The 19948-nt window shown below is 35.8% G+C and overlaps 5 protein-coding genes and 1 pseudogene across 9 annotated transcripts; 4 read left to right on the forward strand and 2 right to left on the reverse strand.

Annotated features, from left to right (window-relative positions):
• Window positions 1-1972: 1972 nt before the first annotated feature.
• LOC147275777 (non-specific lipid transfer protein GPI-anchored 5-like) lies at window positions 1973-2687 on the reverse strand. Its single transcript, XM_086255122.1, has 3 exons — window positions 2339-2687; window positions 2197-2244; window positions 1973-2088 (listed from the first exon to the last, which is right to left on the reverse strand). Exons 1-3 carry the CDS (start codon window positions 2655-2657, stop codon window positions 1973-1975), a joined length of 483 nt encoding a protein of 160 aa, XP_086111248.1. The 5' UTR covers window positions 2658-2687.
• Window positions 2688-5114: 2427 nt separating this feature from the next.
• Window positions 5115-5954, reverse strand: LOC147275778 (non-specific lipid transfer protein GPI-anchored 15-like). 3 transcript variants are annotated; one of them, XM_086254645.1, is made up of 3 exons: window positions 5636-5954; window positions 5419-5535; window positions 5115-5248 (listed from the first exon to the last, which is right to left on the reverse strand). In XM_086254645.1, the coding sequence occupies exons 1-3, from the start codon at window positions 5952-5954 to the stop codon at window positions 5115-5117; spliced, it is 570 nt and encodes a 189-aa protein (XP_086110771.1). The 3 variants fall into 3 exon arrangements, with proteins under 3 accessions (XP_086110771.1, XP_086110773.1, XP_086110772.1); XM_086254647.1 differs by having other exon boundaries at window positions 5115-5251; window positions 5413-5538; XM_086254646.1 differs by having other exon boundaries at window positions 5115-5253; window positions 5409-5538.
• Window positions 5955-7678: 1724 nt separating this feature from the next.
• LOC147275779 (non-specific lipid transfer protein GPI-anchored 20-like) lies at window positions 7679-8586 on the forward strand. Its single transcript, XM_086255225.1, has 4 exons — window positions 7679-8018; window positions 8120-8146; window positions 8232-8294; window positions 8375-8586. Exons 1-4 carry the CDS (start codon window positions 7679-7681, stop codon window positions 8584-8586), a joined length of 642 nt encoding a protein of 213 aa, XP_086111351.1.
• A 535-nt stretch (window positions 8587-9121) lies between these two features.
• On the forward strand, window positions 9122-9458 carry LOC147275780 (Plant thionin family protein). Its single transcript, XM_086253999.1, has 2 exons — window positions 9122-9326; window positions 9424-9458. Exons 1-2 carry the CDS (start codon window positions 9122-9124, stop codon window positions 9456-9458), a joined length of 240 nt encoding a protein of 79 aa, XP_086110125.1.
• Window positions 9459-14167: 4709 nt separating this feature from the next.
• Window positions 14168-16509, forward strand: LOC147275781 (KOW domain-containing protein). 2 transcript variants are annotated; one of them, XM_086254709.1, is made up of 7 exons: window positions 14198-14273; window positions 14359-14531; window positions 14829-14907; window positions 14993-15088; window positions 15723-15826; window positions 15910-16046; window positions 16137-16509. In XM_086254709.1, exons 2-7 carry the CDS (start codon window positions 14470-14472, stop codon window positions 16217-16219), a joined length of 561 nt encoding a protein of 186 aa, XP_086110835.1. In that variant the 5' UTR covers window positions 14198-14273; window positions 14359-14469; the 3' UTR covers window positions 16220-16509. The 2 variants fall into 2 exon arrangements, with proteins under 2 accessions (XP_086110836.1, XP_086110835.1); XM_086254710.1 differs by lacking the exon at window positions 14359-14531 and having other exon boundaries at window positions 14168-14273.
• Window positions 16510-17049: 540 nt separating this feature from the next.
• Window positions 17050-18952, forward strand: LOC147275782 (vicilin Cor a 11.0101-like; annotated as a pseudogene). Its single transcript, XR_015123911.1, has 4 exons — window positions 17050-17553; window positions 17636-17892; window positions 17989-18267; window positions 18355-18952. The product of XR_015123911.1 is annotated as a vicilin Cor a 11.0101-like (transcript).
• The last annotated feature ends 996 nt before the right edge of the window (window positions 18953-19948 follow it).

The following is a 19948-nucleotide window of genomic DNA, read 5'->3' on the forward strand; positions in this document are numbered from 1 at the left end:
AACCGCCACACTTAAATGCACCTGACACAAATCTTCTGACAGATAGAATATCCAGTCTGCATTCATGACTACTGGGGCAGTTTGCCTGAACCTTCCAACCTTGCATTTAATGGAGCATTCATTGCAGCATTGAATGCTGAGGAGGTGAGCAGCTGTACATGCAACTAGTTCTGACCAGGCGCGTGGGTCACTGGCAACCATTCATTCACATGCAGGTATCTTACTCATCAAGACTTCCTTTGCTTATATATATCAACTCATATGTGCAAAAACCAACATTATGAATCTACTCAAAAACACTTACACAAAAATTCCCACTCACCAAAGAGCTTACCCAACTTGCTGAGAATAACCCAGAACATTTGCCTTGTTCTTCCTATTCTCCCAAGTTCATCCTCTGTTCTTCCTCATCCACCATCAAACACCATCACTGATTTCATCATCGGAGCGTGTTTGGCTGGTACCACACCGGTCCATCTCCTTTGATCTTGTTTCTTTTGCAGGAAGATCTTAATCAACATCCACTTCATCATCCAGCAAAGCATCTGATCAGCCAGATCAGCGTTTCTAAGTTGTTGCATCTACCTCACGAGAATTTGCATCAACATATATTTCTGTGAAATTTGAGATGATGAGGAAGTTCTTGGCAGTGGGTTTATGTGTGGTTTTGTATACAAGCAAGAATATGTGTTAAACAACTACAAGTGTAGGCTGGGGACCGACCTTAAGAATGTCATTTAATGGAGTTAGTTGCATGCTTCTTTCTCTAGTTTGCTTAGCTTTTTGCATTCATTTCCTAATGCTTACGTACTCAAATAATCAAATCAAGTGTGGATGTTGCTTAGCTTTTCTATAAGATGATAGAGGGAAAATGTACTAACTTGTGATGCAATTGTCCACTGCAGGCAGTCTCACGTATACCAACCAAGTATAAGGAGGACTCAAGTTGGAGAATTCATCGAATAGGGAAAGGTGTCATTGGGCCTTCACAATCTCAAGCTCCATGTACAAATGGCGTCGTTGTGCTGGCGAGTGGGTAGATCTGAGAGCGAAATGGAATGGGTTTTGGGCCTCTTGCTTTTGGTCATTTTGGGCCTCTGATCAAGAATTTTTAGGCACTCTTATATCAACGGACTAATGAAATGTTCTGCCTATTACTTAGGTGTTGTTTACTAACATTTTTAGAATATCTCCAATACAACATTGTTAATTGATGTTTATATCAAGTTAGTGGTTATATTGTTTATATCAAGTTGTTTCCTATTATTTCTGATTTGCTATTACATTGTGATGGCATCAAAACATTAATCAATTGGGATGGCACCACTTTTCTCACTGGCATTTTCGTTATTTTGGGTTCAATCTTAGGACGGTTGTGTGCTGCACTGCCGCGTGTGAAAAAAGCAATGCATTCACTTTGAAAGACCTACAATACAAAAGTACTTATTATAAAAGCTGGCCTTTTTTTTTCTTCTTATTTTATGATGGGGTTACTTAAAAGAACAAGATTTTATAGTCAAAGCTCCTAATTTTGTGGTGGATATGGTTGTTTCCATTCCCAATTCATATTGATGGAATTGACTTAATTATTGATGGAGGCTTCGTAGTAGTACACAAACGTGGTGGTGGTGACCAATTAAATTAATTGATTTGTTATTTTTCATAATTCCATTAGTTGGTGCAAAGAGACAATATATATGATCTCAGTATTTTGCTTGTCAATACCAAACTAGAATATTCAGAAACTATTTTATTTGAATAATTCCATGAGAGGGTGAACCCCATATACAAATCAGAAATCTTACTTATTGTCAATGCAAACAGAACCAATCTCACCCCTAAGCCTCTCAAAAATAAAGAAGAAGCATGGCTCAACCAGCTATAACAATATGCAAACTTAGAAAAATATAAAAACTAAGAAATCTGGTCCCAATAGGCCTATGAGTCTACATTCATGGCAGAAGAGAAGAGCTTAGTTGGTCATGGAAGTTGAAGCATATGATGCAATGAAGAGCAAGAAGAAGAGCAGAGAAAATGCCAGCTTTGTAGAATTTCCATCTGATGAGTCCCCATCTGTTGATCCACCCCCTGCAAGCAAACATAGAGAGAAGGCCAAAAATTTAGATGCCAGTTTAGTAACTACTGTAAAAAAAAAAAAAAAAAAAACAGGATTTGGGAATCAAATTAATTGTATACCTGAAGGAGAAGTTGGTGTTCCTGAGGAAGAATCTGATGGAGAAGACCCTGCACAATTTTGGTTAGAGGTTAATAAGTTATTTCAAGTGATGATTATATAGTATATACCAAATTGGGTTTTTGTAATATTTAAATTTCTTACGTTTGCAGTTGCTAACAGGTGGTGTTTGGACCTTGCAAGCATTGGGGAGGGCCAAAGCCTGAGTCTGATTGACTTTGACACCAAGTGAAGAGGAACCTCCATTGAGTACCTCACAAAGGCATTGTGGCTGTTTGCTGACCACACCAGCAAGCTGTGTGCAACATGAGGAAGAAGGGGTTGATGAATTTCCTGTTATGTAGTTAAGGCATGGGGACATGCCGATGATCGCACTGTTACAACTTGATTGGCCAACACTGCCTTCCCACAGAGCCATTAGAAAGACAGTAGTTAGCACCATCTCAATCCTCACAGCTGCCATTTTTGCAAGTGACTTGAGAAATTTGAGATGATGAGGAAGTTCTTGACTTCTTGGTAATGGGTTTATTTGTGGTTTGTATATATAAGCGATAATGGGTTGTTCTTTACAAAGGGAAAAAATTGTGATTTTTGAAGCAAAAAGAGGAAGTTGGGTTTCTTGGGTCACCAACTTTGCCTACTTTGTAACAGGTTTTATTTGTTATAAAACTAGAAGTTTAGGATGGGGGACCTTATAAGGATGTTACTTGATAGAGTTAGCTGTATGTTTCTTTCTCTAGCTTGCTAAGCTTTTTTGCATTTATTCCTTTACAGAATGTCTACGTATGATTTGTGAATGTTGATTAGCTTTCCTATGAGATCATAGTGGAAAAATGTGCTAACTTGTGATGCTTAATTACAGAGATTGTCCAGTGCAGGCAGTTTTGAAATTTCCTAACATATACCAACCTCCCATTTTTAATTGACCAAAAAAGAACCTTCATTTGTAGCTTGAGCTGTTCAATATGGATCATCTACTAACTTTATTAGTGTCCATATTGTGTTTATGTCTAAAATCAAGTCGTTTTAAGCTTTTATATAAATGTTTTTTTTAATACTAATTACACAAAGGTTAGGCATGTCTAAGAGAGGACATATGAATGTTAAAATTTGAATATCAAACTCAAATTTTATTGACAATGATAAAAAGTCCAAACCAGTGGCGAAAGAGAGGGCAGAGCAAGAGAAAGAAGAGTCTTAGAGAGCAAGAGAAAGAAAGGAGTTTTATTGTATGATTTATCCCATATAATATGGGAAAAATTGCACTCATACAAAGTAAAGAGGAATTAAGTTAATTACTATATATAGAGGTTTGGTTGGGAAGTTGGAACTTGCAAATAGAGATGGGATTTACTCAAGGTATTTGTCCAAATGAAGTATCCAAATAGTCATGGAGTCGAGTCAAGGTCATAGAAGTGAATACTCAAAACCTTTTTCTCCAACATTTGAGCTGCTCTAACGTAATCATCATTCATCAAGGATGTTTCTACAAATCAGGTTAAATAAATTATTGGTTAGAGGACGGTTAGCTGATATTATATGCTAATTTTTTTTTATATTAAAGATAATATATGCTAATTAATAGGCCATAGGTATAACCATATTAGAAGATTCACCTGTTCTCACTTCTACTCCTCATTTTTTAAAGCAAATTTGGGCATCACTTGGGCTTGAGTATAAGATTAGGTTTTGGGCTGGAAACAGGTTTGGGCTTTGGAATTAGCAAAGAAAGGAATAGTGAATTTTAAAATTTGTGGTTGTGGGATGCAATCATGCTTATTGATTTTTTGAATAAAAAAATCGGAAAATTTTGGACATTAAAACAGACAAATTGAAAGCTATCGAAACTTTAATTGATTTCATTTCTTCTATTTTCCTAATGTAGAAATTAATTTTGGGAATTTCATTTCTTCAAGTTTCAACTGTGTGTAGTTGTTCTTGTTTTGCCTCTCTAGCTAGCTAGCTAGTAGAAAGCGAACAAGGCCCAAGGCCCAAAATGAGAAATTACATAACAGAAGCCCAGTTGCTGGACAAAGCTATCGAAGACTAGCCCCAAACAAACTAGAATATTCCAAGCTAACTGAGCTCTAAGCAACAGAAATAAAGTAAAAACATGCTGCAGAAACCTCACAAAACTAGTCTAAAGTTAGCGACCTGATTGAAGTCCATAATGGGTTTATTTGTGCTTTGTATATAAGCAATAATGGGTTGTTCTTTATCAAGGAAAAAATTGTGATTTGTGAAGCAAAAAGAGGAAGTTGGGTTTCTTGGGTCACCAACTTTGCCTACTTTGTAACAGGTTCTATTTGTTTTTTTTTTTTTTTGGCCTTGTAACAGGTTTTATTTGTTAAACAAGTTGAAGTTTAGGATGGGGGGACCATATACGGATGTTATTTAGTAGAGTTAGCTGTATGCTTCTTTCTTTCTCTATTGTGCTTAGCTTGCATTTATTCCTTTACAGAATGTCTATGTGTGATTTGTGGATGTTGCTTAGCTTTTTTATAAGATCATAGAGGAAAAATGTGTTCAACTTGTGATGCTTAATTACTGCGATTGTCCAGTGCAGGCAGTTTTGATTTTCCTATTGCATCACGGAGCTTTTTACACTTGTTAGCTAACATATACCAACCTAATTTTCATTTTTATAATGCTGTGATATGTTCATTTGGCACTTGGAACTTGGCAATGGCAGGGACAGATTATGAGAATTATGAATATGTGATTGAAACTTGAAGGGACCAAGAGAAGTCCCTTGCTACTCAAGTACTCATACTGCATTAAATAAGTAAAAGAGTACAAATAAATGACACGAACACACACTCCACTACAAATAGTGATTCATACCGTCCAGGGAAAAAAATGACCATTTTCGAGAGCACCCAATACAATCAAAACAAAAGTAATGAAATATGTAGAACGCTCAAAAATTGGTGACACTAGAAGCACAAGAGATAACGAAAAGGAGGAAGAGCACAAAATGAACTGGTGCTTTGATGATGCTTCCGTTTGATGAGTTGCCGTCTGTAGATGGGATTGTTTTAGACCCTGCTCCACCTGCATTCATCCAAGCCAGAAGTTAGCATCAAATGATAATGCATATACATGTCGGGTACTGTTCTCTTATTCGATATCTACTAGGTTATGTTCTAGACCATACTTTCAAGAATCTACTTGATTTAGATTGAGATTTTGACAATATAACATGTCAAACCGTCTGTGTATACCTGAAGCTGAAGGCGAAATTGCAGCTTCAGGTGTTGAAGCATCTGAAGGTGTTTGACTGGTGGAATCTGCTGGGGAACTTGCTGGAGGAGTTGCTGGAGCTGCAGGTCCTTTGGCAGCTGCTTGATCACCATTCAAACTCACATTTATGAACCTTGTTAATTAAATTGGAATGCTTAAGTAGCTAGCATGACATAATTAAATTAATTTGGACTTTACCTTGACACTGGCTAAGGGGTGGAGTTTGCACATTACAAGCACCTGGAAGAGACAGAGCAAGTGTTTGGTTTATAGTGATGCCAAATGAGGAACCACCACCATTCATCACCGAGCACAGGCACTGCGGCGATGACTGAACAACGTTAGAGAGCTGCGAGCAGCACAAAGATGATGGGTTTGAAGAATTGCCTGTGATGTAGTTGAGGCATGGAGCCAAGCTTATGAGTGTACTAGTACAACCTGACTGAGCCATGGCTCCACCCAATAGCATGGACCCAAAAACCAGGGCCAAAGTCATCTCAATCCCTTTCATTGCCATATTATCTTAAGTTTAGAAATGAAAAATGTCTGAAATAAGGAGAAATAAAGGTGATGATGATAATTCAAGTTGAGGAGACGTATGTATTTTCGTGTTTGAGTGAGGAAATGAAATGGGATTTATATAGGAACTTTTTGTGTAATAGACAAACAAATTGGTGTATTTGGGTGACCAACTTCTACTAAATTCAATGTATGTTGGCAACTAGAAATTAACCGCTTTTGAATGTAAAAGGAACTGTCATTAATATTCAAATCAATCTATTTCCCTAAATAATAAGCGTGCCCAATGGCCAATGATATGCTCCATTTTCAGATTACTTACCTAAACTTTAGATTTAGACCCACCCAATAACAACTCACAAGATTAAGATTTCTTGCTATACTTCTTTTTTTGGTTTTAATCATAATCCCATACATACATGATACATGCACCTAAAACGTATTATAAATCTATTTCTTCTTTTGGTTACATATTTTTTAATTTAAAATACATGGTTAATATTACAAGTCAAACAAAGACCGGTAGAGAATATGAATTGCCGAGGACCAATCATATTTAATTCAAGGGTAAATTACAATTTAATACCTCTACTTTACCTCAGATTTCAAGTTAGTACCTCAAGTTCAAAAAGTTGCAATTTCATACCTCAACTTTCATTTTGTTTCAAGTTAATACCTCTGTTAGTCCTGCCGTCAAAAAGGCCGTTATCTGATGACGTGACACACCACTAAAAGGCTTCATTTCAATTTAGTACCTCAACTTTACCATATTTTTCAAGTTCATACCTCAAGTTTAAAAACTTGCAAATAAATAAATGTTTTCCAGTTTTTATCTCAATTTCACCCTAATTTTTGACCCATCAAATCTCTATCAAAATTATCAATCTTATACTCATTTTGAAGCTATGAATCTCCTCTTTACAACCATATAAAAATCATGCAAAAAAGAGTTATGAAACCCAAGATAATTGGTCACAAAGTAGGCTACCCGAAAGTGCCAAATTTTCCAAACAAATTGACAATTTCAGGTAGCCTAATTTGTGACTACTTCTTTCGCGTTTCATAGCTCCTTTTTGAATTATTTCTATATGGTTATAAAGAAGAGATTCATAGCTTCAAAATGAGTATAAAATTGTTGATTTTGGTAAAGATTTGATGGGTCAAAAGTTGGGGTGAAGTTGAGATAAAAACTGGAAAATATTTATTTATTTGCAAGTTTTTGAACTTGAGGTATGAACTTGAAAAATATGGAAAAGTTGAGGTACTCAATTGAAATGAAGCCTTTTAGTGGTGTGTCACATCATCAGATAACGACATTTTTTACGGTAAGACTAACGGAGGTATTAACTTGAAACAAAATGAAAGTTGAGGTATGAAATTGCAACTTTTTGAACTTGAGATACTAACTTGAAATCCGAGGTAAAGTTGAGGTATTAAATTGTAATTTACCCTTAATTCAATTAACACCCAAATCCTCTGTCTCAAAGCTATGTCCCCTCTGTGTCATAGTATTTGCGTTTACATAATAATCAAACCAATAGCTAGAACTTTCTCTTCAAGTAAAAGAGAATTCTACAAGTAGTTGAACTCCAAAACCCATTTCAAAACCACTCTTTAATATTTAAAACCCCTATCCAACTATAAAATTATACCTCCTCATCAGCTTTAGCCAAACCCAACTAAGCTCTCGGACCCATTACTCCACAGCCTTCCATTGAACTCATGGAAGCACTCAAAGCCTTTCAATTGATTACAATATCAGTTTCTCTTGCAGTGATTTCACTAGTTCTATCAGTTAATGGGCAGATTCGTACACCATGCACAACCTCAATGATCAGCAGCTTCAGCCCATGCCTAAGTTTTATCACTGGAAGTAGCAGCAATGGCTCATCACCAACACAGGCTTGTTGCAGTTCGTTAAAGTCGATATTGGGCACTGGCATGGACTGTGCTTGTCTTCTAATAACTGCCAATGTCCCTGTCCAACTGCCCATTAACCGAACCCTCGCGATCTCTCTGCCTCGAGCTTGTAACATCCGTGGTGTGCCTACACAATGCAAAGGTAGGGACTCACATTTAATTTGCACTATCTCTATGTCTTTATGTATCAAATTGACTTGTACAAGAAATCTAATGGTGCATTAATTTCTTCTTAATTTGCAGCCACTGGTAGTCCTTTTGCAGCTCCAGGTATTGTAAATATTAGTGTACAAAGTTGAACACCATAGTCTGCTAATGAGCAATGTGTTAACTATAATACTAATTTAACTTGCAGGTCCTGGCATTCTAGGACCAACTCCTTCACCCTCAGCTGATTCTCCTACATTAAGTCCAAGAGGTAATTATACTAATTAATTGTCTAGCTCTCTTTAAATTTAATGAAATTTTCATTTTTCTGAAGGCATTGTTATATATCAGCTTCTAAAGTGGTAGCAGCAGCTCCTACACCACAATCTGAAACACCTGATGCAGCATCTCCATCAGTGGAATCAGAAGCTCCGACGGATCAAACTCCGGCGGGGACTGGTCGACCACAGCTGACCCCATCAGCATCTACTCTATCTCATGTTTCTCCTCCATCTATCCTACTCATAATTTTAGGAATTATGGCTTATAAGTCTTCCTACTAGTAATTGCTATCTCTTTATCCCTTTTTGTATGGTGCTATACTGCTATACCACATTCCCATCTTGTAATAACTGTTTTAGCTAAGATCATTTTCTGTCCCTTTTGGGATTGAGTTAATAAAAGTCAACTTAAATTCCATGAAAATGTCACTTTTTGTTTTTTGTATAATTTTCTAAAATCTAAATTGAACTCTGCAAATGGGAAAATTAAACAAGCTTAAGTCACCAGAGATAAATGTGGCCAAGAAATAGGTACAAAGACCGTTTCTTTTGTATTTTTAGAAGGCAGTTGGACAAAGTAAAAGTAGCCCATGTTTTAGGCAGTCGTTGCTAATCCAACTTGTGCAAGAGCGATATCAACCACTTGTTATATTAATTTCCTATTAATTTATACGTCTAAATCAAGCTGTCAAGTCCCTATAAATTAAATATTCTCCCATCCCTCCTCCTCTAATCAAGTCACAGAGGAAAAGAAACACTGAAACAGAGAGAAAGTAAATAAATAAAAGCAGAGAAATAATTAAACAAAAGACACAAAATGGCCAAGAAGCTTTTTGCAGTGTTTGTGATGTGTATTGTTGTTGTTGCAGCATTGCACATCGGTGAGGCTCAGGCTGAAGACGAGGACTCACAGCAATACAAGGACTGCTTCAACAACTGTTTGAAGGAATGTGAAAGCAGCAATGGTCGAACTCACTGCGAGATGCTGTGTGACACCGAATGTGGAGATAAAGAGAGTGCTGGTAATTAAGTTCATACACAACTTTTTTGTTTCTACGTACCACATAAAAAATGTGACATGAATAGTTTCGTACTAATTATATGATATGCATTGTGCAGCCAAGCTGGAAAAAATTCATGATCGCCGCCGTTGATTGCCCAAGAAGAAAACACTTATTATATCCACAGAAGAAGAGGGATATGCGTGCAATAAATTTGTGGAGGAGTTTTCGTACATCTTTCCACTCTATCACTCACACAAGAGATCGATGTAATAAAACAATGATTTTGTTTTTGTCATTACCATGTTGTTTTAATATCTTCTTTGGGAAAGTTATATACAAGGATTAAACTTTAAAAGTAGATGCAGATTTTAACCTTATGATCAGTAACATTCTGTTGCGAAGCATTCATATCGTCCATCAATTGTTCTCGAATTGTTCTTGGAAAGTTATGGTCATATATGTTGTGGGGTTATATTGAAACGACATGACTTGTTCTTGTTATGCAAAACATTTTATTTTAATTAATTTTTGTCTCCTTATTGATATTCCTCCATGGAGAATTGGAGAGGCATACAAGAGAAAATAAAAGCATCATCTAACAAGGAACTGTGCATATACAAAGTAATTGTTCCCCTTGGGGCAAGTCTTTGTCAAATATACAGCTTGACACAGCTTGGGCATCAAGTTGCTTACAATTACTGTCGCATAATTCATCATCCCCTTCTTTGCTGCATTTGACATAAGATAACACTTGTTTGCCGCAACTTGATGAGTCCATGAGCCTCATCGCTTCCATATAATTAGCTACACAAATGACAACTGAGTGTTATAAAAACAGACAATAATAAATAAAAACTTGCATGAGCCCCTTTGGGAAATGAAGATTTGAAATAGGAAGTGGGGTGTATTACCTGAAGAAAGAAGAACAAGGATGATCAGACAGCTCAGTAGTGGCAACGCTCTGGCCATCTTAACCTTACAATTTTAGTACTTAATTTGTGAGAAAAGCCTTAATAGCTAGCTGATCTAGACTTGATAATTGATATCATTATCATTCTTGTGGCATTGAATTTATAGGGTAACAAAAAAAAAAGGGGTTGGTTTAAAGATATCTGTTGAGCAAATCCTCAGGCAATGCCTAGATATTCTCTTTAATGTTGTAGATTCTCATTGTCATTTGTCAGTAATATACAAGATGGAAAGGCCAAATTTGAAAAACAACTCAAAATTTGAGTCCTTTAAAAATATCTAACCTACTTTTTAGATTGAGTTTTAAAAAGATAATCCTCGAATGATACACAAACCTTTCTTAAGTGTCCTTGGAGCCCCTTTGAGAAGTTCTCAAACCATGTTGAGTAGTTTAGAGGAGGCAAGGTACTATTCAAGTGATATATTTCAAAAATTTTAGAAAAGTAGCTAAATGACTAAAATAAAACTACAAAAAAGAGCTAATTTTCAAATGAAAAAATACAAATTAAAAGTCAAAACAATAAAGTAGAGGATCCAAATTGTAAAAATAAACCAGCCAAGTATCATTCGTTGGCACTGGAAAATGATTTTTTTTGTCCGAAAATTGGTACTAAAAATGGTTAGTTTTAGAAAAAAGTTTGCAAGTTGTAAGCTCATACGCATACAAAAAAAAGCGTATGGATCAAAACGAAAACGACACCGCATTATGAAAAATTGAAATAGGTATGAAAAATTGAAGGGTGATTAGAAATAGGTATGGTTTTGAGATTTTGAGTTAATAGGCAAATCTTGATGGTACTCTGGTCAAAATCCCATAAACCATTTAAACCCTAAACGAAATGAAAAAGCCCAATTCGATGAACCCACTTATTGAACTTAAAAAATGGAGTTATTATGGAAGGGAAAAGGAGGCAAGTGTCTGTAATTGTTTCTTATGCTATGAGATTTTGTATGAGTGGGATGCTAATCACCATTGAAATACAATACCCCATGTATTGGTATTGATATTTGTGCATGGCTTCGGCAGATATCTGCTTTTGTTTTATTTTTGTCAAAATCAAGGAATTAAATTTCGAAATTTTCGGCGAAATTTTGTCGAAAATTTCGTTTTTTTAGGGTGTCGAAATCGAAACACATGTTTAATAATTTTTCGGAAAAATTTCGCCGAAATTTATCGAAATTTATCGAAATTTACAGAAATTTATCGAAATTTATCGAAATTTACCGAAATTTATTGAAATTTTCGAAATTTTCATATTTTCCATTTTCTCCAACTTCAAAAATTCACCAAAAATAGCTCGAGACTCCAAATAATTCACCGAAAAATTCTATGAACTCGTATTGATGAGTACTAATTTCCTATAACCTCAAAATAGTCAAATTGCTTTCAAAAAAATTATGAAAAATCCTACTCTTATAATTTAATTCTGAAAAAAATAATAATCGTCAAATTCTTGAATTTTCATTTTCTAAAATTCATTTCCACACCACTAAGCTCTAGAACCACAACCAAAGGTCTAAGTTAGTTAAAATAAATTTAAAGAAATTTCTAATTCCTTTAAACAAACCTTAAAACAAATTTGAAAAATTTGAGTAACAAAATTTGGGTTGTTACACTTAGTGAAGACAAAGCTTGGCTAAGTAAGAGACACGGGAAAAAAGGAAGAAAAGAAAAAAAATAAAAAAAAGACTGAAGAGAGAGGCACGGGGAAAAAAAGGTAAGGAAATAAAAAAAAGAAAAAAAAGGGGGGGGGGGGGTTTGGGGCCTTTGAGCAATTGGGCAATTGGAAAGAAGAAAAAAAGGTTTGAGATTTCTTTTAGTTATTTTAAACCTTAAACTTTAATACATTTCTATATAAAAAAATAATTAAAAGTATCCTAAAAGGCTTAAAACCTAAGATCCTAAAAAATATAGAGTATATAGGATTTAATGTATAGATTATAGAGTATTAGGGTATATAGAATATATAGAGTATTAGGGTTTAGATTTTAGTGTATAATTAAATTATACAGTATAAATTAAGAATATACTAATTTTGTTTATTCATTATACTAATTTTATTTAACAATATTTGCTCCAGCGCGCATTATATTCACCTTATATTACATGAAACCTACTATATAATTTGATTTCTTCAATGTTTTTTATCAATTAAGTAGATAATATGTTAAATAAACATATGGTAAAGTTTTATTCAAAATTTCCGTATTTTGATAGTAATTTCCGTCATTTCCATCTAGTTTCTGTCCAAATTTAAAAATCTTCGAAATTTCCGTCGAAATTTCCATCGAAATTTCCTCGAAACTCGAAATTTTATTCTTTGGTCAAAATCATGTTGTTTTAATTTCGTCTTTTGGAAAATTATGTACAAAGATAAAAAGCAGATGCAGATTTTAACATTATAATATTACGAGTTGCTTTGGTCATTCATTTGTTTTCAAGCATTCATGCATGCAATTCCTCAATTGTTCTTCAATTGCCCATATGGTCATATTTGTTGTGGGGTTATATTGAGACGACATGTCCATTTTCAATGGACCCAGATCACCATTATTTGGACTTGTTGTTAAGCAAAACATTTTAGTTTATTTTATTTTGTCTCCTTATTGATTCTCCATCATGGAGAGGCATACAAGATCGAGAAAATAAGAGCATCATCTAACAAGGAACTGTGCATACACAAAGTAATTGTTTCCCTTGGGGCAAGTCTTTGTCGACTTCACAACTTGACACGGCTTGAGCATCGATTTGTTTACAATTAGTGTCGCATAATTCATCGGACCCTGCTTTGCTGCATTTGACATAAGATAATACTTGTTTGCCGCAACTCGAGTCTAAAGGCCTCATCGCTTCCATATAATTAGCTACACAAATGACAATTAAGTGTTTAAAACATCTTTGTTTTAAAAACAAAATATAATAAAATTTTCTATAGAATTACTATGACTATTGGTGTTTTAATAGACTACATAGATGATTAAAACTGAACCAACATAGTAGTGAATAAAAACTTGAGCCCCTTTGCGCAATGGAGATTTGAAATGGGAAGTGGGGGTATTACCTGAACAAAGAACAAGGATGATCAGAAAGCCAAGTAGTGGCAACGCTCTGGCCATCTTAACCTTACAATTTTACTACTTTGTAAGAAAGGAGAAAAATCTTACTAATAGCTCTAGCTTCTACACTTTTCATTGTCATTCTCGTGGCATTGAATGTATAGGGTTAGAAGATGGGTTGGTTAACCAAATAATAATATTGCTTCACATAAATGGAAATTAGTATCTACGAGCAAATTCTCAAGCAAGGAATTAAATTTCGGATTTCGAGGGTTCAAAAATATGAAAATTTTGAAAAAATTTCGATTTCATTTGAAATTTAAATTAAAACAATTGATACTTTTAAAATTTTTTTGATAATTTCGTTTTAATAATATTTCGAAACCTTAAAAAAATGGAGGAAATTTTTGAAATTTAATTTCATGTCCTCAAGCAATGCCTTGATATTCCAATTAATGTTGCAGATACTCACTGTTACTAAATTAAAGGAATTAAATTTTGTGTAGATTTTTCAAATTTCGCTTTAATTTCCATCCACTATATTAGGGAAAATTATTGTATATTAGGGAAAATTACAATAATTTTCCCTAATATAGTGGATGGAAATTAAAGCGAAATTTGAAAAATCTACACAAAATTTAATTCCTTTAAAGATTTTTAGCCTTTTATTTTTGAGATTTCGAAAAATATAATCCTCAAATAGTGAAAACTACATGGGCCAGTCGTTACTAGTAGGCACTGATCCAACCCAAGTCCACCTTTTAAAACTTTGGACCGAATGAATCGAGCTGGGCCCAAACTCAAGCCCATTAAAACCATTCTCTTCCTTGGCTCACCCCCCTTTCTCTTAAACCTCAGACGCTCTGGAGAATTTCCTCTTCTTCTGCGAGCTCGCTCTTCTGGCCGAACTTCACGGACCGTGCGGACCCCAACTTAACAGTAAGTATTCCCACTTTAGTGCTTCAGTCTCGAGCTTGCTTATCCTTGCGCGGCGAGTAATTACTGCTTTTCCTGTTAAGCTCAGATTGATTATCAGCTGTTTGATGAAATGTCTCAACGATATTGACAAGTTAGAACGCATTTGGTCACTGGTGACTGTTTACTTGATTTTTTACTTGCCGTGCGATGTTGTGTTATGAAAAATCATATCCAGCAGAAAAAATTGAAGAATGGTTTTGTTATCACAAATAGAAATAGGTATGGTTTTAAGATTTTGAGTTAATGGGCAAATCTTTATAGTACTCAGGTGAAAAACCCAGAATCCACATTAACTCTAAACCCTAAATCTTGGATCTTTCACTCTTCGAATGTAGTAATGTTACAATTCGATGAACCCACTTATTGAAATTAGAAAACGGAGTTATTATGGAAGTGAAAAGGAAGCAAGTGTCTGTGCTTGTTTCTTATTCTATGAGATTAGATGTAGGTGTGATGCTAATAAACCGTTGAAATACCCCATGTTTTGGTGTTAATATTTGTGCATGGCTTCTGCAGATATCTGCTTTTATTTGAAATGGGTTGGAAAGCAGCTGAGAAACTCATTAGGCACTGGAAAATTCTCAGAGGAGATAATGTGAGGGCAATGAATATCTTTCCCACTCTGTCTCTTTGTTTATCTATATTTGTAAATTAGAACTGTTTTCCAATCTCATTTACAGGTAATGATAATAAGAGGCAAAGACAAGGGAGAGACAGGTGTCATTAAGCGAGTCATTCGCTCTCAGAATCGTGTTATTGTGGAAGGAAAAAATCTGGTATCAGTCTTGCTCTATCATTGGTATACTCTTTCTTTGATTTGATTTCATCGTACAGTTTCCGGAGCAACTTTGAATTCTGTTTCATTCTTTGTCATAACATTTTTTTTACTGAGAAACATGTTAAGAATCCAGCCATTTTTTGTTATTCCAATCAGATTGAGATGGTATATAATCTGCATGATTAAGAAAAGAAATGTTTTATCTTGTTTTTGGGGTTGTGCTTGTTCACACATGTACCATTGAGCAAGTGGAATTGGCCAATGTGTATGGTTGATAGTCTACAAAGAGTTTTGTTATTTATGACAAATGTCTTCAATGGTTGGAATCTCTTTGAATTTTCATGTTATAAATGAAGTTCTCTAATTTTGTGTTTGATGCATATGCAATGAGTCCCATCTTGTTGACAAAATCCATGGGTTCAAAACTTCAAAACCATGACCTTTCACACTAAGTGTTAGAAGGATACGATACAGGCAAGAACCGAGTAGCATTTGATGTTCTGTAAACTACATGAAAAATTGTAATGTATTTGATTGTTATATTTTGAATATAATTCCTCTTAGGGCTTTAGGCTATTCCAATGAATCATATGGATTTTGATTTCCATTGAACAAGTACTCTGTCTCTGCAGGTCAAGAAACATATCAAGCAAGGCCAAGGCCATGAAGGTGGCATTTTTAGTGTCGAAGCCCCTCTTCATGCCTCAAATGTGCAAGTTGTTGACCCAGTGACAGGGTAGGGGTGCACTGTTAACATTATCTGTGTTTTGTTCTTTCCTTTGCTCTTCTGTTGTGCTCATTAAAACTTTCCTTGTGCAGGAGGCCTTGTAAGGTTGGGGTTAGATATCTTGAAGATGGAACCAAAGTTAGAGTATCTAGAGGTGAAGGAACATCGGGATCTATTATCCCTCGTCCTGAGATATTGAAGATAAGGAGTACTCCAAGACCAACTGTTGGTACTTATCTGAATTCCTTACATCTATAATTTTTTGTTGGTATCTGTTTGCCATATCTTCTGATTATAATCTTATAAACTTTGGTTGCAGCTGGTCCCAAGGATACTCCTATGGATTTTGTGTTAGAGAAGACTTACGATGCTAAAACAGGGAAAGGCATGCCTGAACTTTGAGAGAATTAATTCCTACTCATTTTATGCTAAGATGGAAGAGGGTGCAGAAGAAATAGGAGCATAGTAGTTGCCATATGTTTGGCGAATGATTAAGAATTTCTTGTACTGAACTCTTTCCATTTGTTTGTCTCGTTTGCACATTGTACAAGCGAAATGGGTGAATGTCTGTAGGACTTCTTAGGTTCAAGATCATAAATCTAATATGAATTACACAATTCTTGTAAGGACCATCTGTTATTTCTGCTATACTAATACATTTATATCAAATAATGGGTTAATGGTTTTAGCTTCTGCAAAGTTTCCAGCTTGTGTATGTTTGATACAGGAAGTTTCCACAAATTCTATCTACTATAATGTTCAGTACACAGTGAGAAGTCAACAGCAAAATTGTTTGCTAGCTACAGAAGCTTGGATGTCCGTACTGTCTCCTGTCATGTGAATCACATGTGACATGGATGGTGAGTTCTAGATAGACACAGCAAACGTGTCCTTTTGCATGAAGGTCAAAAACTGAAACGCTTAATTTGTTTTTTTATCCCCAAATTGAATTGCTACAGGACATGTAGTGTAAGGCCAAAACAAAAAAGTACTGCTGCTAGGCATTGATGTCCCATATTTGTGCTTTGGCATTACTTACTTAGCAGGAGGAAATTGAGTCAATGAGTCATCCCATATTTGACACGAAGTTGGACACTCGTCGCCATGCATGCACTCGAATCCCATTTCTTATCCCCATCTCTTCTTTTGTACCCACCCTTTATATAGAGCATCCCTGCATTCATCATCTCCAACAAGAAATCAAACAAAATCTACCGTGAAAACTGAAAAGCATGGCTTTCAAAAGTAAGCTTTCTTTGGTTATTTTGCTCTTGTCTGCTTTACTAATCCTAAGTTCAAGTCTAGATTCGCATGAGAAAGATCAGAGCTCCAGCAGTGCAAGCACCAGTGCAAACACCAGAGAGGGTTTGAGGAAAAACAACAGCAACAGTGCGAGAGAAAGTGTGAGGACTACATCAAACAGAAGGAGCAAGAGAAAAAGCGAGAGAGAGAAGAAGGAGGAGGAGCTGGAGGCTTTTATACAAGTGGGAGGAGCCGTGAAGAAGAGGAGTTTGGGGGACAACATGACCAAAACCCTTACTTCTTCGAAGATGAGCATTTTGAGACCATAGTTCAGACAGAGGAAGGCAGATTTCAGATTCTCCCAAAATTCACTGAAAGGTCCCATCTTCTGCGTGGCATTGAGAATTTTCGAGTTGGGTTTCTTGTCACTAAGCCTCACGCTTTCGTAGCTCCAACCCATTTTGATGCTGATTGTGTCCTCTTTGTTTTCCAAGGTAAGTAGTTTTCACTCTAAATTTTTGCACCCAAAATTCCTTTTCTTCTTTTTGATTAATTGTTGTACCTTATGTGATTAAGGGAGACCAACCATTACTATGGTGAGGGGTGAGAAGAGAGAGAGCCATAACCTTGAACGTGGAGACATCCTGAGGGTTCCAGCAGGAACCCCTCTTTACATGATCAACAGAGATGACAATGAGAAGCTCTTCATTGTCAAACTCCTCCGGCCAGTCTCTCTTCCTGGTCACTACGAGGCCTTTTACGCAGCAGGTGGTGAAGACCCAGAATCATTTTTCAGAGCTTTCAGCTGGGAAGTACTTGAAGCTGCTTTCAAGGTATAACAAGCTGTTGAATATTTCTGATTTCCTCTAAGTTGGTGATTAGTTGATTATATTTTTAGTGACAACTGAAGTTTTTGTTGTATTGAGCAGACTGAAAGAGAGAAGCTGGAGAGGCTATTTGGGCAGCAGAGGCGAGGCAGCATCAGCAGAGCCTCCAAAGAACAGACTCAGAAACTGAGCCAACACAGGGAAGGTAGTGAAGGCCATTGGCCTTTCCATGGTGAATCATCATCAAAAGGTTCATTCAATCTCTTGAAAAAACGTCCCTCTCAATCAAACCAACATGGACGTCTCTTTGAAGCCGATTTTAACGACTACAAGCAGCTTCAAGACCTCAACCTCCTTGTCTCCTTCGCGAACATCACCAGAGTAATCACTAACAATCATCAATCTTTGCCTCTAATTCAAATGGTATTTACTTATTAACCCAATTCAATTACCATATTTTTTTTATAGGGATCTATGGCTGCTCCATACTTCAATTCAAGGGCAACGAAGATTTCCTTTGTGCTAGACGGTGAAGGGTACTTTGAGATGGCATGCCCTCACATTGGGTCAAGTGAGAGCTGATCATCACAGGCTTCACAGCAGCGACCAAAGAGTAGCCCAAGTTACCAGAAAGTAACCGGAGAGTTGAAACGTGGCGTGGTGTTTGTTGTCCCAGCTGGGCATCCAGTCACAACCATTGCTTCAAAGAACAGCAACAGCAACCTTCAAATCCTCTGCTTCGAGGTCAATGCCCATGACAACATCAAGTTCCCTCTGGCTGGGAAAAGGAACGTGGTGAACCAGTTCGAAAGAGAAGCCAAAGAGTTGGCTTTCAACGTCCCAGCAAGAGAGGTGGATCGTATCTTTGGTAACCAAGACGACGACTTCTTTCTGGAGGGACCAAAAGACCAAGAGGAAGGTGGGCGTGCTTACGCTTAAACAAAAAAAGCAGAGGGGGTTTCAAGTTAAGGTCGCGTAGTTAAAGTAGAAGTTTCGTCAAGTTTTGAAGAACACCCTAATATGCAGTTTTGTGGTTGTGTTATATGTATATTAATCTGCTAATATGCGAATGTATGTAAATATGTCAACCAATGTAAGTTTTGGGTTCTACTACGGTACTACCCTTAAATAAGTGAATGACTTCTACTGACAAAATGTTGTAGTTTACTTTTTCTTTTTATTTTCACTGTATTGTCACCTTTTTAATTAAATCCTAACAATTTTCACCGTCTTCTTTTTCCTAAAAGCTGGAAAAAAAAAATGATATCTCATATGAATTACATGCGAAGAACCTCATATGAATTACGTGTGAAAGAAGTAACTCTGGTCGTATGAATTGTGGCTATGTAATCGTATAATGGTTGTTAACTTGTTATTTTTCCACCAACAGGTTAATGCATTGTATCACATTTTATAGTTTTCTAATATTTCATTTATTTGAATTGAGATATTGGAGTAAACTAATTTTGAATTATTTGTAAACACATTGCTACTCATATGAATTGTGACTATATAATTATATAGTCGCTATTATTGTGTGTTATTGTGTGTCTGTAATTTTTGCAGTTCTACAGACCACCATTTTTGATGCAGGTGCAATCTCTGCAGTTCTACGGACCATTTTTTATGTAGAGTCAATGGTCGAAGACATGAACCAAGAGGTCTTGCTTTGGCTCTTTACTTCTGACTTCCGACTTTAGTTTGATGTTGCTTTAATGATTGCTATTCGATGTGTAGTATTTTGGGTTTAAAAATGAAAAGAAGTATTAAGTTACTTTGTTCAGAAAATATGTTGTATATGATACTTTAAATATTGTTAATTGGTGCATATTACATTTTGGGTTTAAAATTGGAAAGAGGTATTAGCTTACTGTTCACAAAAATGTTAAGTTGCAGATTTCTAATTATTCTCGATCGATCTTGATTCTTAATTTTAAAAGTATTTTGTTTTTGGGTTTGTTGAATCTTCTTTGTTGGCCAACTCGAATGCAGAAGATTTTTTTTTGTTTTGAGATTACCGAATAAATTTACATTTAAAGTACATTTCTTTTTTAATATGGCG

This window comes from Dryas octopetala, chromosome 8, assembly GCF_963921425.1.
Source record: "Dryas octopetala chromosome 8, drDryOcto1.1, whole genome shotgun sequence".
NCBI lineage: Eukaryota > Viridiplantae > Streptophyta > Magnoliopsida > Rosales > Rosaceae > Dryas > Dryas octopetala.

Bases quoted from the DNA above. Each gene is read 5' to 3' on its own strand.
- LOC147275777 (XM_086255122.1), bottom strand. From the start codon at position 2,657: ATGGCAGCTGTGAGGATTGAGATGGTGCTAACTACTGTCTTTCTAATG. The intron at 2,245-2,338 runs GTAAGAAATTTA...AAAATTGTGCAG, and splicing joins ACCTGTTAGCAACTGCAAAC to GGTCTTCTCCATCAGATTCT. The intron at 2,089-2,196 runs GTATACAATTAA...GTTTGCTTGCAG, and splicing joins AACACCAACTTCTCCTTCAG to GGGGTGGATCAACAGATGGG.
- LOC147275778 (XM_086254646.1), bottom strand. From the start codon at position 5,954: ATGGCAATGAAAGGGATTGAGATGACTTTGGCCCTGGTTTTTGGGTCC. The intron at 5,539-5,635 runs GTAAAGTCCAAA...ATGGTGATCAAG, and splicing joins ACCCCTTAGCCAGTGTCAAG to CAGCTGCCAAAGGACCTGCA. The intron at 5,254-5,408 runs ACGGTTTGACAT...GGCTTGGATGAA, and splicing joins TCAGCTTCAGGTATACACAG to TGCAGGTGGAGCAGGGTCTA.
- LOC147275779 (XM_086255225.1), top strand. From the start codon at position 7,679: ATGGAAGCACTCAAAGCCTTTCAATTGATTACAATATCAGTTTCTCTT. The intron at 8,019-8,119 runs GTAGGGACTCAC...CTTAATTTGCAG, and splicing joins TGTGCCTACACAATGCAAAG to CCACTGGTAGTCCTTTTGCA. The intron at 8,147-8,231 runs GTATTGTAAATA...TTTAACTTGCAG, and splicing joins TAGTCCTTTTGCAGCTCCAG to GTCCTGGCATTCTAGGACCA.
- LOC147275780 (XM_086253999.1), top strand. From the start codon at position 9,122: ATGGCCAAGAAGCTTTTTGCAGTGTTTGTGATGTGTATTGTTGTTGTT. The intron at 9,327-9,423 runs GTAATTAAGTTC...TGCATTGTGCAG, and splicing joins TGGAGATAAAGAGAGTGCTG to CCAAGCTGGAAAAAATTCAT.
- LOC147275781 (XM_086254709.1), top strand. From the start codon at position 14,470: ATGAAAAATCATATCCAGCAGAAAAAATTGAAGAATGGTTTTGTTATC. The intron at 14,532-14,828 runs GTATGGTTTTAA...TGGCTTCTGCAG, and splicing joins GTTATCACAAATAGAAATAG to ATATCTGCTTTTATTTGAAA. The intron at 15,827-15,909 runs GTAGGGGTGCAC...TTCCTTGTGCAG, and splicing joins GTTGTTGACCCAGTGACAGG to GAGGCCTTGTAAGGTTGGGG.